At 33.2% G+C, this 18,344-nt stretch overlaps 1 protein-coding gene across 10 annotated transcripts; it reads left to right on the plus strand.

Annotated features, from left to right (window-relative positions):
• The first annotated feature begins 3,846 nt into the window (after window positions 1-3,846).
• Window positions 3,847-11,395, plus strand: LOC139895791 (F-box/FBD/LRR-repeat protein At1g13570-like). Of its 10 annotated transcripts, none has more exons than XM_071878332.1 (9): window positions 3,847-3,984; window positions 4,978-5,629; window positions 5,708-5,818; window positions 7,836-7,892; window positions 7,978-8,059; window positions 8,631-10,121; window positions 10,292-10,454; window positions 10,545-10,627; window positions 11,052-11,395. In XM_071878332.1, the coding sequence occupies exons 2-4, from the start codon at window positions 5,096-5,098 to the stop codon at window positions 7,875-7,877; spliced, it is 687 nt and encodes a 228-aa protein (XP_071734433.1). In that variant the 5' UTR covers window positions 3,847-3,984; window positions 4,978-5,095; the 3' UTR covers window positions 7,878-7,892; window positions 7,978-8,059; window positions 8,631-10,121; window positions 10,292-10,454; window positions 10,545-10,627; window positions 11,052-11,395. The 10 variants fall into 10 exon arrangements, with proteins under 10 accessions (XP_071734433.1, XP_071734437.1, XP_071734434.1 ...); XM_071878336.1 differs by having other exon boundaries at window positions 8,631-8,917; window positions 9,995-10,454; XM_071878333.1 differs by having other exon boundaries at window positions 8,631-10,454; window positions 10,996-11,395.
• The last annotated feature ends 6,949 nt before the right edge of the window (window positions 11,396-18,344 follow it).

Genomic DNA, 18,344 nt, shown 5'->3' on the forward strand with positions numbered 1-18,344 from the left:
CATGAAGTCTTAGCATCTAACAACATATGAACACTTAAAATTCAAGATTAAACATGTTAACTTTCCATATGAACTAGTTACTTCAAAATATCGAAATCAAGCATACAAATCACATAAACAAACTAAACTTGAGCCATAGACACTAATTAACAAACTTATAACTTAAAAATCTCAAGAACACAAAGATTAGTGATTTGAGAAAGTTACCCAAATTTGATGAGGTTGGTATGGAATCGAAGAGGAGATCACGAGGAGTTCAAATATGTAAACGGTTTGGAATGAATCCTTCTTGAATGATTTTAGATGATGATTTGCTTTTTGGAGAATTTGAGAAAAATGGAGAAGTATGAAAAGAAAAGAAGAAAGAAAATGAAAATGGGGAGGATAAGGGGGTTGACTAGTCAAAAGCTAGTCACCTCTTTGGCTTTGTGGCGGAACTAGTCCCTCGAGTTCGGTTGCGGGTGCGTTAAATTACCTAGACATGATAATTTAAAACGCGTATTAACGGGAGATGTTAAAAACATATAACGGAGTTTAAAATAGTTAAACGGAAAAGTAAACGGAAAAAGGCGGGATGTTACACATATCTTGAGAAGTCATCAATGAATGTCACCATATACTTCATACCTCCAAGTGATGTTTGTTTCACTGGACCAAAGACGTCTGAGTGTATGAGCTCTAGTGGTGTCTTGGACTGATGTTGTGACTCCTTGAATGGCAATTGGTGAGCTTTTCCAAATTGACATCCAGCACATATTGTATCTGTTCGGATATCAATTTGAGGAAGCCCATTTACTATGTGTTTTACCATCATCTCCTTTAACTTGTTGTAGCCCACATGCCCAAGACGTTCATGCCAAAGATCAGTCGTCTCATTTTTCCGAGTCTTATCCACATATGCTGTTTTAGCAGATAGTACATAGACTGACTCTATTCTTCTTCCTTGCATAATTGGATTGCCAACCACCTTCACTCTCTTGAATACGGACACATCTTCTGGTCCAAAGAGCACATAGTTCCCTTCTGCTGTCAATTGTGGTACTGATAGTAAATTCTTCTTTAGGCCAGGGACACCTTCTCGAGTTGGAGCTTATGAGAGTCGCATTCATTTGGAATTATTGACTTTTCAATGTGAGAAATAGACAACCTTGAATTGTTGGCTGTCAACACGACTCTCTTTCCTTTGTAATCCTCCATTTCTTGCAGCTTCGTCCCATCGTTGGTCATATGATTTGAGCACCCAGAATCGATGATCCAATCATCTTTGTAGTTTATTTTTGACTTTAAAGTTGTTGTAAGAGCTTGATCATCTATGTCAGCTCTGATACCAATTGTTGGAAGCTTCTGCATCCCATGTTTCCTCATTAATGGTTACTTCAAATGTGACCTCTTTCTTCTCATCTCTTGCGGTGGCCACATTTCCTTCAAAAGTTCGCCTTTTGGGGAATTTACAATCTCGAGCAAAATGACCCTTCTTGCCACAGTTGAAGCATTCACAGTTCTTTCTCTTATCATTTTCTCCATGTTGTTGGCGATGATCTCTTCTTCCTTGTTGAGCTCCCCCTGAAGCGTTGCCTTTTGATTTTGGGTGACCCTTCCACCCATATGTCTTACTTTCTTTCATCGCCTCTTGTCTTCGAGATGTTGCTTTCTTCTTATTGGTGAAGAGTGCTTCTTCTTCGCCTTTTATGCTCACTTCATTCATCTGCTTGGCTAATGCCTCTTGGTTAGCCAATAAATTCTCCAGCTCTATTAACGATGGTTGAGTAGACCATCCTCTCACACCGGCTATAAATCCATTATACTCGGATCTTAGGCCGTGGATGATAATTCTCTTCATCCTTGCTTCACTCACTTTCTCTTCAGGAGCAAGTTGAGATATCTCACGACAAATAGATTTCACCTTGGTGAAATACTGAGAAATGGATAGACTTCCTTGTGAGATACTTACGAGCTCATTTTCCAAGAGCTGGAGGCGTGCTTCATTCTTCTTTGAAAATAATTTTTCAAAAGTTTCCCAAGCTGCCTTTGGCGTTTCTCATCACGGATGTGCTCCAATAGATCATCCTCGATTGTAGTCTTCAATATAAATAAAGCCTTCCCAGCCTTGATGTTCCATTTTCTCAAGGCTTCAACATTTTCTTTTGGTGGAGGCGTTGTGTCACTGCCAGCAACTATTTCTCATAAATCATGTCCTTGTAGGTAGGATTCTATTCAAGTCCGCCAATAACCATAGTTGTGGTTATTGAGACTCTTGATACCACTGCTCGTACTTGCAAGATCTGCCATTATGACGTCCAACGTCCAATAAGCTTGGTCCCTGACCGATGAGCTTTCACAGTTCCTAACTGTGCTCCGACAGAATCTCCCTTAGAGCCTTGGTGAAAACAAGTCGATGTAAACGTCCAACGTTTACCGAAGAGTACCTCCACTAGCAATGGTCCCGAACGACCCGCTCTGATACCAATTGTTGGAAGCTTCGACGAGCCCAACACATCCACTATAGAGGACCTAGGTTATACTCACTCACTACACCAACACTTTGACGTTGGTTAGCCTTTAATTTTATGAATTCTTAGTGCACAATAGTACTTATGCGACAATGTCGACCATATATCGTTCAGGCGGTATAACCGACCATATATCACTTAGGCGGCAAAGCCGACCATATAATAGATACAAAACAAGTGCACTAAGAACTTAAACACAAACTGAGGCTTAACCGGGAAACTTAACAAAGAACACTTTTATTAATACAAAGAAACAATTACAATATTATGGACTCAACTCACAGTCTTACTTCTTCACAACTTCTACTTCTAACTCTTCTTCACTTCTTACTCACAAATGAAATCAACACCCATATTTATACTACTCCATGGAAACTTCTACACACTAGATTTTTCCATGGATAAATATCTAGATATTTTTACCACATAAAAATATCTAGATTTTTTCATTTTAACATCTAGATTTTTCTTCATATATATATTAATATCTAGATATTTCTTTTACATTTTAATATCTAGATATTTATATACATTGCTAATTCCATATTATCTAAATTTGCATTGTATTTTAACAAAACTAACTACAAATTAGCCTCCCTAACAACCCGAAAAAAACAAACATATTAACCAAACAAAGAACCGAATAAAGACGAAATACAACGAATGAAAGCAACCGAAGAAAAACAAGACAGACCATTACAATCAACCTCGAGGATCAGCCCTTTTCAATTTTCCATTGACCGTCTCTTTTAGAGAATTCTTTCAGGATCGGTTCCCAATCTTGTAAGAAAACACGTTAGCAGATCCATCACCCGGAGCAGTCTCCCCGGCCAACCGTGTCATCATTTATAGTTGATAAATTATAAATGCAGTATAAAGGGTATATTTATCTGATATCTGATAGCTTGTAGTTGTTAACTAGTAGTTGATAGTTTTTTATATGTACTTGGATGTTTGGCAGAGTAATTAAAACTATTAAAATGAAGAGTAAAATAACAAAAAACTATTAGATTTTTCTCAAATGCGAGTTTAATTAGCTTTTAGCTTTTTCTTCCTTAAAAAAGCTTTAAGTTCTTCTAATTAAACAAAGCTTTTTACTTGATAGAAGCTATTTCATAAAAGATAAAAGCTAGAAGTTAAAAATTTTTAAAAACTTGCTGCCAAAATGCTCAAAGTATAATTTGTTTTACACGGTTTGTTTATTGGTGAAAAACCAAGCAAATTGATTTGAAGCTAGATATAATAATAACTGAATGACGAGGTACTGAAATTGTCAAGTATCACAAACAATTATGGACTTAAATGGACCGCTTTAAGGGGAAAGTAGCAACTGATATTGAATAATGAAAATGAAAACGAAAAGTTGAAAGGAAAGCTAATTTTATGAAGCTTTGAACGATTGATACTCAAGTTTGACGCTAATGCGAAGACGGAACACATCAAAGATAGATAATTCGTCACTATTTAACTTGAGGTATGATTTCTAACCTAATTGAGCTAGGGTTCTATGAGTTTTGACTATTTTAGTTAAAGTTGATAGTTTATGCTTGTCGATGAAATTGATGGTTAGATGTTATCATATAGTATAATTTACTGATTTTGGTTAGATGATGAAAGTGACTGTTGGCTATATGTTACTGATTTTAACTTCAAACAGGTTGGAATTATATACGTGCATGTGCATCGTGTAAATTGTTTCAATTGTGTAAAACATACCTAATTGATTGAATGGATAAAATCGGTGAAAGTGATAGTACTTGTTTACTTTAAAATGATTGGATAGAAATTATTAAACAATAGCTTAAAATTGGGAGATGCTTTTGAGCAAGATTGTTTAAACCCAAGCAGGGGTTAGAAGACCGGTTGACTTGTCTTAGTATTCCATTTTTGAAAACAACTTCAAACACTCTTTGGCACTACATGTGGACAAATAACTAGTTCTCTGATTAAAGTCGAAAAATAAGTAGTTCTCTGATTAACTTCTTCCCTTCGATTATATTCACACACACAGATCTTTTCCTTGTGGTTCAGATTCTTCACACACATTCAATTTATAAGTGGTCCCATAATCCAAAATGCAAATCCGCCGGCTCATCCACGTAAAACGCTCCCTAGGAAAAACTATCATTGTTGTTTGCAATAACTGGGATTTAAAGCCAGTAATGTTGTACTCAAATGCATTTAACGTCGTTGTGGTTGGAAACTACAACTCTTGTGCTCTTTGCATAATAGTACAAGCTGATTACCTCATATTATTCATAGAGTGGTGAGTTAATTATCATATATATTATATACTATACATGTTCATTTTGATGTATAAAAAGTTAATAATGCCTCAAATGATGAAAGCTGGTTAGCGAGATAAAAATGTTTGGAAAAGAATGAATACTGTTACAGCTAGCTGAAACTTGTTTATTATTTATCTCTTAAACTTTTCAGTTTATCTTGAATTGCTGTATGTATGCAGGATACAATGAAACGTCGTCCACGCAAAAGAGGAAAAAAAAAAGAGTTATCATTGGATCGAATCAGCAGTCTTCCTCCATCAATAATTGACACCATCCTATGTCTTTTACCTATCAAAGATGCAGTCAGGACAAGTATCATCTCAAGGGAATGGTGGTACAATTGGACCAACATTCCTGTACTCCGTTTTCGATTCGATGACTTTTTTTATATCAGAAACTGGTACAGATGCTCTATCCATTCTAAAACAAACATATGAATTACCTGATGGAGCAATAGCCATGATAAATGATCGTCACTATATCGATGCTATGAAGCAATGTTTTTTATTGCATAAGGGCCCACTTCTCGAGTTCTCCCTTTTGGCACTAGAACAAACTGTTGAATTTGACCAACTTATTAGTCACTTGTCAATGAAAAATACACTCCAAATGTTGAGTCTTGAAATGCTTAATGAGGATAGTTTACCATTATCCATCTTTTCAATGCAACAATTAACGAAGCTAAGTCTCTGTAAGTGTTGTATAAACCATCATTCAAAAATTAAAGGATTTAAAAACCTGACCAGCTTGTATTTGCGCGATGTGAAGATTTCCAGAAAGACTCTTTTACATCTTGTATCCTCCTGTCCATTACTCAAGAGCTTCACTCTGGTAAGTAAGTAAATTAGTTCTGATTATAATATGCATTCTAATTTTAATGAATTTCACGACTTATCTAGAAGTTGTAAGTTACTGCAGTTTATACATGATATTCTTGGCAATCATAAATCCTCCATTTGTGACCTAATTGAGCGCTTGCCTGTTATTGAACGTCTGATTACTCATACTGGGGTTTCTGATGTAAGTTAAGTCATTCTCATAATATATATATATATATATATATATATATATATATATATATATATATATATATATATATATATATATATAGCGGCAGGATCAATGGGGAAGTAACCAATCGGGGGGAATCGGGGGGAAGCAATTTTTTTTTTTTCTTCGATTTTTGAAAAAACTTTGTTCACGAACATTATAGATTGGATGAAAATAAGAACATTTAGAAAAGACACTTCGTGATGAATGTTATTATTTTGGTGGGAAAACGATCGACAAAAATAACATTCAAGATAATATTGTTCGTGAAGAATGTTAACGTTTTTTTTCTTCATGTTTTGTGAAGTAAAATTTAGTCCGATTTAGAGTTTAGGGTTTGGTGTTTTGGGTTTATTCCATAAACCCAAAACACCAAAACCTAAACCCTAAACCCTAAACTCTAAACCGTTCGTGTTAAAAACTCGATCTAAATCCTAAATCTAAACCCTAAACCCTAAATTTCTAAACCCTAATATCTAAATCCTATAAACCCTAATATCTAAACCCTAATATCTAAAACCTCAACATACGCTCGAAAAACACGATAATTGTTATATATTACATCTTCGAGCGTTTTCCAGCCAAAATAAAAACATTTATCACGAAGTGTCTTTTCTAAATGTTCTTATTTTCATCCAATCTATAATGTTCGTGAACAAAGGATTTTCAAAAAACGAAAAAAAAAAAAAATTGCTTACCCTCGCTTCCTCCCGATTGATTACTTCCCCATTGATCCTGCCCCTATATATATCACTCTATACCTTAAAAGAAAATTTTTATTAGCTAATAATTCATTTGTAAAACCCCTTTAATCACCATTAGATCAAAAAATTACTTCAAACTACCCGTTAATCCAATGATCATTATTCATCCTCTAAATTAATTAGCTAATAAATAAATCAACTAAAAATACACCTCTCTAAAATACCCTTAATTCTAAACACCCGTCCAACCTAATCCCTTTCCATCTTCTTATTTTTTTCCCCATTTCTCATTCTTTACCTAAATCCTTTTACATCCACCGAATCAATTAGAATGAATTACCTGCTGCAATATATATATATATATATATATATATATATATATATATATATATATATATATATATATATATATATATATATATATATATATACGAATCATCGAGTCAATCCCTATGTAGTACATGAATCATCGAGTCAAGTGTCTGATGTTGTATCAATTCGTTAGTATTACATGAATACGCTACCAATTGTATTCTCGAACCCTATCATCCTCTCCTGCCTTTTCTGCCTTCCTCTTTCAATTCCTTAACACAATTTTATCCCGGAAATAAGGATGGTAAGTATTCATTTGATTTAGGGATTTAATTATTGGTTTTCGACTTCCATTATTACTCTGTATACTTATATTCTAGACCTCAATTGCTTTTAATTAGATTTTGAACATTGAATTGATTTTTGTGAGATGTCAAGTTTGTGTTTTTTTTTTTTATATATGATGATGTTTTCTCATTTTAGTGTTCCTTCAATCACTTCTGTAATTGAGATTTGAACATTGAGTTAAATCTCTGTAATTAGTCACACTGAAATCTGTAGTAAATTGTATCTTCGTAAATGTCATATTTTGAATTCGAACATTGATTTGCAGGAAACTTGAAATGTCATGTTTGGGATACTTCTATACTGATATTTAGTGATATATGAACAATGTGTTCTTATTGTAGTGATCATCAACTTTATGATTATTGAATATGTTATATCTATCATGGTTCTAAAAACAAAGCTTTCAATCAACCTATTAAAAAATGACAGTATGAAATATGAAAAAAAATTGTATCTTTGTGAATGAAAGTTGTGCTACTCTGAATATAAAACCTCTGAATATATAATTAGTCCTGTAATTATGATGCTCTGAAAATATAAGTTGTATATGCAACAAATCTTGAATTCAGTTGTGTCAATGCTATATTTTGTAAATTCTAAATTTATCTTGTGTGATGTTGCAGAATGAAGGTGTGGTTGATTATGCACAAACCATCAGATGGTGAGCTACAGTCTTCCTGGTAAGATGGATGGTCTCAATTACTTTAGAACTTTTGTCCCCAAATTTATATTCGATTAATCAATCACTACTATATCGTTATGCAGACTGCATGGACTGCACCTACACACATACGCTATGTTAGATGGTGAAAGACAACATCTAAGGTTAAATGACTGGTGTCACTTGGTATACATCTTTTCCCCCCATTTTTTGATTATAATATTAATTAGAGAACTATAATTTATGTGTCTGCATACTCCATCCAGTGATATATGACAATGTGCCAATATTAATGATTATTATAAATAGTAATTTCAATATGCAATTATATATAATTATGATTAATCAATTGTATATGCAGACTGCATCCATTGATATATTAGAAAAGGTTTTAAATTCTAAGTGTTATGTGAGATAAGATCTTGAGTAATCATCATCCATCTTTACAAACTTCAAATGTAAGTGAGTAAAGACACCTTCTAAAATGCGTCACAGATTCATGTATTTGATAAGGCTGATCTAATTACGCTTTTGTAGTTCATGTTGTATAATCAAGCTAGAAAACAGCTTAGATATTTAACTGAGAGAAATTCAGGAAACATTTGATGCAACAATATGGTTAGACATAGATCTTATTAGTCTATTTTTAATATCTGCTGACTACGAAAAAGATGATTCATCCTCATTTGCCTTAAATCCAAGTTTATGGTTTTTTCCTCAGTTTATCTTCAATCTCTGACCATCCTTATTTGTGCAGCTATAGCATGAGAAGTCCCTACTGTTCTTAAGTCATCGCAGTGATGGCTTTTTCGACCCATTTATTTATGGGTCGATTTAGGATATTAATAATCCTAAACGGGTAAACAGAACCTAAAACAATAAAGACTGATGAGGGGGAGCGTCGTACTTAACGCAATACATTTGTGCAGCAAAATACAAACTGAAATCAAAAGCCGACGTCATTGGATGGTTGTCGAAGGTCAGATAAAGAAAAAGAGGCTTGAAAACTAAGTGAAAAGCGTGTCCAAGCTTCATGAACTTAAGGTCTAACATACTTCTCTCTTTCTCTCTCTCTCTCTCTCTGGTTACAAGTTCGCATTTTAAACTACAAGAAGTTAGCCCATTTTGTTTGTTAGAAGTGGAAACATGGGGCAGTGGGCATATGGTACATGTCAGATTGGGTTTGGGTCAAAATGTGTAATTTTGTACTGTTTGAAATGGGTCTGGTGGGATGGACCAAAAAATCTTTTTTTGTCCAATATATTGAAAATTACAGAAGCTTTTTATTTGTGAATATAGATCATGAGCAGGGGTGGCTAGATGGGATGGTCAGTATAAAGGTTATTTATACTTACCTAATCACTAATAGAGATGGATATAGCCTAATGGACCAATATAAAAACAAAATTTTTAGAATTGGGATTATATTATTGCTCCATAATTGTAAGTCCAAGAAAAATAGCTAAGAAGTATATTTTGGATAATTTGGAGAATTGGAGGTTAATTATAGACATCATCATGAATTGTAAGTCCAATAAAATAATAGCTGAGAAACATTGTACTACTAGATATGTATTGTAATTTTAGAAATTTTTTACCGGTTTTATATTATTTTAGGTTTTGTTTTGTACTTCATCAATTGATTTAATGTTCAAATTGACGGTTGTCTAATCTCCACCTGTATTGTAGTTTTAGATATTGATTTTCAATTTTAATCTTTAAGTTTTGATTTCATATTGTCATTTTAGGGTTTGACAAGATGTTGTTTTGTTATTGACTTGATGATATGGGTTAATGCACAAATTGTCCATTGCTTATCATTTGAATTATCTTAGGCGGTAAGAGCATCCGATCTATACACGCACTATCGACACGTTCATGTGGTGTTAGTTTTGGTTATATTGTTTCTTTGAATTCCAAGTAAAACCGGCTTATATTTCTTTGAAGTTTAATATCAATTTAGTAAGGCACTGGCTTATATATCGTATATAATGTGCTAACTATACTTTGATATCTATAAACAGGAAAGAATATCACGAATTTCTATTACCATTAAGGAACATGACTTCAGTGACTTATTAACATTTCAATGTAACTTCCAATGTAACATGATATGTACAGGTCATGTAAACTTACAAGGTATAAAATACTTCGGTCTTTCAACTTAAATTGTTGATTGTTGAATATTTATTACGATTGTATGCACGTGTGCTTTTGATGGCCTTCGGTATGCTGCTGCATTCATCGGGTTAGTGCAGTTCTTCTTCATTGTTAACCTTTACAAAATTTCTAAGTTAGTAGTCAAAACTCCCTTTGAAAGTTGAAAGCATCTTTGGTTTTAAATCTCTTTCGTTGTTCTCCTTTGAAACAATTATTATCTTTTTATTTTCTTTTTTATTTTATTTTTTTATGTATCAGGTTTGACGAATTTACCATTACACCATAAACCATCCATCTAACAGTTGAGACATATGGTTTTTCTCAAATTCTTCCAACTCTTGGACTTCAAATTCTTGTCGCGTACCAATCGTCATTCACCGGACCCAAGCAGACAAGGAAGCCCTTAATCCAATTATTTCAGGTAACTATATATATTTTTATTTTTATATTTTTGTAGTTGACCACTTTATAATCCACATTAACTGATAGTTCGTGAATTTGGCTGTTGCAGGTTTATTTGATATATGGACTTATATGTCTCTTACAACCACATTCACAGTTCTATGTGTCATAAACCAAAGACGGCATGTGATGGTATGCTCTTATATGTTTAGTCAAATTTATGTTCCAAAAATAGAAGTTGCAACTTCGACCCATCTACTTTATAATTTGGTTTTTAGAAGATTGAAATTAATCAGAATTTGAAGATAAGCTTCCAAATGAGTATAACTTAATGTCATGGTTTAGTTGTGTAACAACACGGGTTTGAAATTTTGTAGGTTTATAGGTTACTGTATTCAAAACGTGTTAATGTGATATCGGCACTGTTTAGTTATGAAAAAATTTCGATCTCCTAAAACCCAAATTATAAATGTTTTAGGATCATATAAGTACAAATAAAGTGTTTAATTGTATCATATTTTTAATGCTCTTAACCAATTTTTATTGTTGGAAATAAATAGGGGGAAAAAAGCTGTTTCAAATTGATTCATGATATTGATGAACTATTTATGTTCAGGAAATTGTGGATTGGTGACTATCTATTTGCGATTGATTCAAAAATATTTACTTTTTAGTGTGCTCAAAACCGTGGAAGTATTGATGCTGAACTGGAATAAATGTAGAAGCAGAAACCTGTTAGAAGAAAATCAGTTTGTCTAGGTATTGGAACAAATACCTAGGATCCAAAAAGAGATTTATACAACTTCTTTGAATTCGATTTTAGATTATACTGATTTGTCCTTAAGAAAGCATCCTTATATGCTTTCTATTGATTGATAGCAGCATTCTTATTTTATTTGATTTTGATGCTCTTTTTGTATATTTGGTTATGGTTATAAATATTGTCATTCTTCAAAATGTAATACCTTTTCAGATACAAGTTTCACAATTGAATTTCCGATATTGTTGGCTTTGTTTAATGTATTTGATGCTCACAGTTTTGTACTTAGTTATTCCGATTGAGACCTTTTGAGTTGATTTAAATATATATTGATACCTATTAATCGTTGATTACTATTAGGTCTCTTAAAATTGGTAATCTGCAATTTTCCCTCTAATAGCAGATTATATTATACATGTATAATATTAGTTTGTTGATAACATGTTACTACATGTATCACGTATGATAATATCCTACTTTGTATGTTTATTAGGATATCTAACTATATGCGTTTATGCATCAAATAATTAGACAGAATGTAATCGAATGCTGATATAACAAATATTTTGTTGATGTGTGTTGGATCATGTGTCTACTAAATGTTACAGTAGGTTTCTAAGTATAAAATTTCCTTAATAACACTAAATATTCCTACTTATATAGTTTGATATGTATTGCATATGGTTTGGACAAATACAAATTATACCGATGGTGAAAAAGGAAATAAAAGAGTAGATATCAATCTATGAGTCAGTCTTCCATAATTTTACAATGGTACTGTTGAAAGTTCGTTGCACATTAATAACTGGTATTGGGTCGTTATCTATTGTTCAAGATGGTTAGGTTCGGTTTTGTTTCTTATTATAGAAAGCCATCTTTTTTGAATGACTTTATGCCTTTTAAATAACAAATGTGCAATCCCGGCTAATACAGGGTATTTTAAGTTGATGTAACGTATGTAATCTTGAGCATCTTTTATTCTACTCCAGAAATGGATTCATGTCAACTTTATGGAAGATCGTGACGTTGATTTCCATGAAACCAAAACTTAAACCATCAGTTGTTGGCCTTGCAGAAGAATACGACTTACTAGTGTATAAGAGGTTTGGTTTTGTTTCTTATACATGATGTTGTATGATCCTTCGCCTGCACCGAAGGGAAAAAAAGTTGACAATGAACTATCATACGAATCTACTGAAGAATCTGATGATCAGGACAAAAGGAAATGTTGATTGACGAGGCTATTACAATGTCTAATGTTGGTTTTTTATTTATATTTTTAAACATTTGAAATGTTATATTATTTATTTGTGTTATGATTGAAAGTATTTTATTACAATATGTAAGGTCTTGGGTTTAAATTTAGGGTTTAGGGTTTAGTTTAGGGTTTAGAGTTTAAATTCTAGGGTTTAGGAATTATATTTTAGGGCTTAGGGTTTAGGATTAGGGTTTAGAGTCTTTAGGGTTTAGGTTAGAGTTCACGGTTTAGGGTGTAGGGTTTAGAGTAAATTTAGGGTTTAGATTTAGCGTTTAGGTTAGCTTAGGGTTTAGGGTTTAGATTTAGCGTTTAGGGTTAGCTTAGGGTTTAGGGTTTAGATTTAGGGTTTAGGGTTTAGAGGTTAGGTTTAAGGTTTTGGGTTTAGATTTACGGTTTAGGGTTTATGTAAGGGTTTATGATTTAGATTCTAGGGTGTAGGGTTTTGTGTTTAGATTTAGGGGTTAGGGTTTATATTTTAGGGCTTAGGGTTTGGGTTTAAGGTTAGGGTTTAGAATTTTAGGGGTTAGATTAGGGTTTAGGGTTTAGATTTGGGGTGTAAGGTTTAGGGTTTTGGGTTTAGATTTAGAGTTTATGGTTTAGGTTAAGGTTTACGTTTAGGGTTTAGATTTAGGGTTTAAGGTTTATATTTTAGGGTTTAGGGTTTAGGGTTTAGGGTTTAGGGTTAGGGTTTAGAGTTTTTAGGGTTTCGCTTAGGGTTTAGGGTTTAAATTTAGGGTGTAGGGTTCAGGGTTTAGGGTTTAGATTTAGGTTATGGTTTAGATTTAGGGTTTAGAGTTTAGGTTTACGATTTTGGATTTAGATTTAGGGTTTAGGTTAGGGTTTCGGGTTTAGATTCTAGGGTGTAGGGTTTTGGGTTTAGATTTAGGGTTTAAGGTTTAGATTCTAGGGCTTAGGGTTTATATTTTAGGGCTTAGGGTTTAGAGTTTTTAGGGGTTAGGTTAGGATAGTTTTTATTCCATTTAAAGTTGAACAATACATGTCCAATTTAGTATCATACAATATTATTTCTGTACATTTCATTTCACTTCAATATTTACTTCATATATTGCACGTGTAACCATTGTTTCCTTAAGTACAAAATCTACTGCAGAAACTTCTCATCAAAATAAATGGGAAACAAGATCAACTTCTCATGGTCCATTGGTTTCATGCAAAAGACGTTTTGAAGACAATGAACTATCTGATGATAGTTCAGATGTTGTTGAAATTAGTAAAACAGAATTTCTAAATGCCAACACAAATCTAGATGCATCAAATGATACAAGTCTAAATATTAAAGAACAACTCGCTGAAGCTGAAAGACTCCAATCCTGGACCAATGGTCAAACAACGTACGTTTACATCAGGATCTGAAAAACAAATCTTTGGGTGAGTTAATTTTATTTTCATACAAAATATAATTTACCCAATATGATATAACCAGTTAAATGCCACATTCATAAGTACATTTGACAATCTTTATTTTCTTAACATGTTATTCATAAATATATATATATATATATATAGACTGTTTAATGAATAAAATATGTATGTGATTTTGCGGCTGCCGAAAGAGCTTCAAAAACTACCTGAGCTGCAAATTAATTGTGACTATGTGTGTTTGGATCTAAACAACAAAACTCATATATGGGGTTTGAGGCAAGACAAAAGATCAAAGAAAAAGATTATTTCTAAAGGGTGATTAAAGTTCTTAACTATAAATGGTTATGTTCCGGACGACAAGTTTTTGATTGTGTTCCTGCGTGATGAACGCAGATTCATCATTGTCCTAGATGGAACTCACCAAGAGTAAAAGTTTGTTTTGGTATCAAAATCATTTGATTCTGCAGGTTGTTCATTAGTTTGTGCAGAAGTGTTTATGAATATGGATTAAGTTTCTATTTATTATGATGATTAGGTATGTAATTATTAGAAAATTTTGCATATAACTTACAGAATCTTGTAACCAATGAATAGTTTGGCATGTAATTGGAATTAATGATACGCCAATTGATCAATGATGGTAATTTTGATATTCTAAAGATCTTATGATTATAAACGAGTAGCAAATATGGTCCATGATGATTGTAGGGGTGATGATCCTTAGTTTTAGAAATGTAAGTTTTCAAGTCCTATTGCAAAGCTTTTTTATTTATAGGATTTCGTTTAAGTAGCTGCTTATTTCACACCTTGGTCTTCAACCCGAAAATGCATGTTAGTATGATTGCTTCAACTTTATTTTTCTTTCAATATATTCATAATATGTTCCTAATTATCTGGTGTTATAACTACATATGCTTACTCATTTTGTGCAAAAACAGTAGGGCTATTTATGTATGTATTCAATAGTTGTTGTTGTTTAAATTTATTTATATATGTATTGAATAATTTTTTGTTGTTGTTGTTGTTGTTGTTGTTGTTGTTGTTGTTGTTGTTGTTGTTGTTGTTGTTGTTGTTGTTGTTGTTGTTGTAATTTGTATATGTTGAGGTGTAGGCTTCGGTAGTAAGCCCAATAAAACCGGCCAGTGTTTTTTCTTGGTGACCAAGTCAGGGTTTGGCCAACCCTAATTGGTTGAGCCGTTTTTTATTTGGTGTTCCTAGTCTATATATAGTCTCTCATTGTACATGTATTGTAACGCCCTCCAAATTAATAATATACTCTCTAGTTCCAAAGTGGATGTAAGTTTCACCTAGAAACCGAACCACTATAATTCTCGTGTCATCGCTCTTTATTTTTTCTGTGTTTTATTTTCGGCTATTGTGTGTGTGATTATTTTCGCAGCTTATTGCCTAACAACTGGTATCTAGAGCCAAGGTTCCAACAACTAGCCGATTGCATCAGACCTTCTGCTGCTGCAATTTTTTTGTTACAGATCAGTTCGGAACAGCAGCTGATCCAGGCCTGCTGTTTTTTAGGGTTCTAACAGCTTGTGATTAAAACCCTAGCTGACTACAGCTGTTTGCAGGTCAAACCTTAGCCGATCAGATCATCACAACTTCTAAACCCTAGCCGTATTCAATAGCTGCTACTGTTACAGCAACCCTAGCCGATCAGATTGATCAGATCAGGTACAGATACGTTTTTTTTGTTGATTACAGCTGCTGCCGTCACCTCTGCAGATCATCACAACTTCTGCAATTCCTCAGATCTAAGCCAGTGCAATGGAAGAAGAAGGAAGGATTAAAATTGATAAGTTTGATGGGCAAGATTTTGGGTGGTGGAATATGCAGGTTGAAGATTTGCTATGTCAGAAGGATCTGATAGATGCTTTGAGTGAGAATAAGCTAGAAAAATTGAAAGACGACGAATGGAAGACGCTTGACAGGAAAGCCCTAGTTGTTGTCAGGCTCACACTGACAAAAAGTGTTGCCTTTAACATTGTGAACGAAACCACGACACATGGTTTGATGAAGACTGATGTGCAACGAGGTATATATAAAAAATATATAAAAATGCTATTAATTACGTTACAATATACACAAGTTATTTAATTATTTATAGAATGGATATACCTAAACCTTGCTACACACTTATAGGCAGTGTACCTAATCGTAGAGTAGTGTAGTTTTTAGTAAGTCCGGTTCGTTCCACAGGGAGCTATGAAATTTGAAAACGTACTATATATTTTTATATAAATATGTATATATAAGTAGTAATATTATTATTATAAAAGGGGGTTTTTACCGTTTAACGACCGATTTGTCAATTTTTTTGTTTTAGCGTAAAGATAAATGACAATAATTAAAGTGCGTAAAATAAATGACGGTAAATAAAATAGCGATAAAATATGAAATAAAAGAATTATGCTTATTTAAATTTCCGTAATCATGATGTTTGACGTTTTATTTTAATTTGTTACACTGGGTTAATTGTTCTTTGTCCTGGATTATTTGATATGTCTATTTGGTTTTTGTCCAAAATAGTCCATCAGTCATAATTATAAAGTGCGAGTGTCCTCGTCAAATTACCCTTATACCCGAAGTCAAATATTCCAACTAATTAGGGATCCAAACTGTAACAAGGTCTTAATACTTTGTTAATAACTACACCAGGATATCGACTGTATGTAGTCCAAGGTTTTAATACTATGTTAACAATTATACCAGTTATCACTGTATATAATTCACCCCTGTTTCAATAGGCCCATTGATTATTAATCCATACCCGTATCCAGTCAAATGGACAATTATTAGTAAATATAAATATCCCGCCCATCGTGTCCAATAAGGCATATGGGGTTATTTATAAATACTTCAAATTATAAATCTCTATATTAAATTAACGAACTATCATTCAGTTAAACAAATATAAAGTCCATTAATAGTCAATAGTCCAGTATCCACAAGTGTCGGTCTTTTGCCCGAACCCTAATTATGGTCCAAAGTCCAATAACCCCGTGTTAATATTTAGTCCAACATCACGATTACTTCAACTTAAATAAGCATAATAATAACTTAGCTACGAGACATTAATTTAAAAAGGTTGAACATAACTTACAATGATATAAATCGCGTTGTGTTACACGGACAGAGTTTCGATTTACAAAACCTTAAAACATTTGTAACAATAACCTTATTATTAAAATTAATTAAAATTATAATTATAAATATAAATTATATAATATAAAAAAATAGAAAAATATGGTATATGGATTCGGCAGAAGAGGCTGGCTTTTATAGCCATTTCAGAATTCGATTGCTCCGCGATCGCGGCACTTTTGTGCCTTGGTGCTCCGCGATCGTGGAGTTCCCTTTTCCAGATTTGGATCCTAGCTTGTCGACATATTATTATATAATATAATATATAAATAATTATTTATATATTATATTATATTCTTGTGCATAGTTGACTTGTACTTTTAGCTCCGTTGAGTCGTACGTTGATAGGTGATTCATGTTTCGGTTTCGGATTTTCGAACGCCTTTTTGTACGCTGAGATATCTTGTACTTTGCGTTTCGCGACTTGTATTTTTGTCATTTTTAGACGTTAATTATCAATAAATTGAACCACTTGAATTGTATCTTGTACATTTGAGCTTTTTGGTCATTTGCGTCTTCAAATCGTCAACTCTGCCTTTTGTCTTCACCTTTTATTATTTAAACGATTATCACTTGTAAATAGAACAATTGCAACTAAAATCTTGTCTTTTCGGAAGGATAATGCTATGAAATATATGTTCGTTTTTAGCATTATCAAATATTCCCACACTTAAGCATTGCTTGTCCTCAAGCAATATAGAACTTGAATCACACTAATCACTTCTTTATTTTTCACACTTTATACATCAGTGATTTTGATACGGCGGTATAAACAATGATAGTAACGTTGTGGTTTACAGTCCCACATGACTATAAAAATTTAGATCCTTTAGGAAATAGGATCTTTATGAAAACATTTGATCTTTTGAAAATTCAAGTTAGATTTTACCCTAGACAGGTTTTCCGGAATAACCCTTCACCGGTGTTTGCAAAATTGTTTTTGTGGGTTGTGGGTTTCAGATTTTAAAATTTTAGCTCAAAACTTGTGGTTTTGTGTCACCCACTTGCTAACCTTGTATTAGGAAAGCACACATCCAGTCTACTTGTTCCGTATATTACCTTTTGGTAAACGACCGTCCGGTTGTAAAGGAAAGCGATGAACAAGCAACTTTTAAGGCGATGTCTAATGACATGCGTATGATCATGGTCTAAAACGTGTCGGATGCAATTACTATCCTTGGTAGGAGCAATAGTAAAGATCACCCTATAGTTTTTCGGTCTGGCACAAGGTCCTGTCTTCGACCATGCTATGCAACCACCGTTCTTACGGTTGACACCCGATTTGATTCAGGTGACCTAATGAATTCTGATGAAATCTTAGGATTTTACGTTCAATGGTAATGAACGCATTG

This window comes from Rutidosis leptorrhynchoides, chromosome 3, assembly GCF_046630445.1.
Source record: "Rutidosis leptorrhynchoides isolate AG116_Rl617_1_P2 chromosome 3, CSIRO_AGI_Rlap_v1, whole genome shotgun sequence".
Classification (NCBI taxonomy): domain Eukaryota; kingdom Viridiplantae; phylum Streptophyta; class Magnoliopsida; order Asterales; family Asteraceae; genus Rutidosis; species Rutidosis leptorrhynchoides.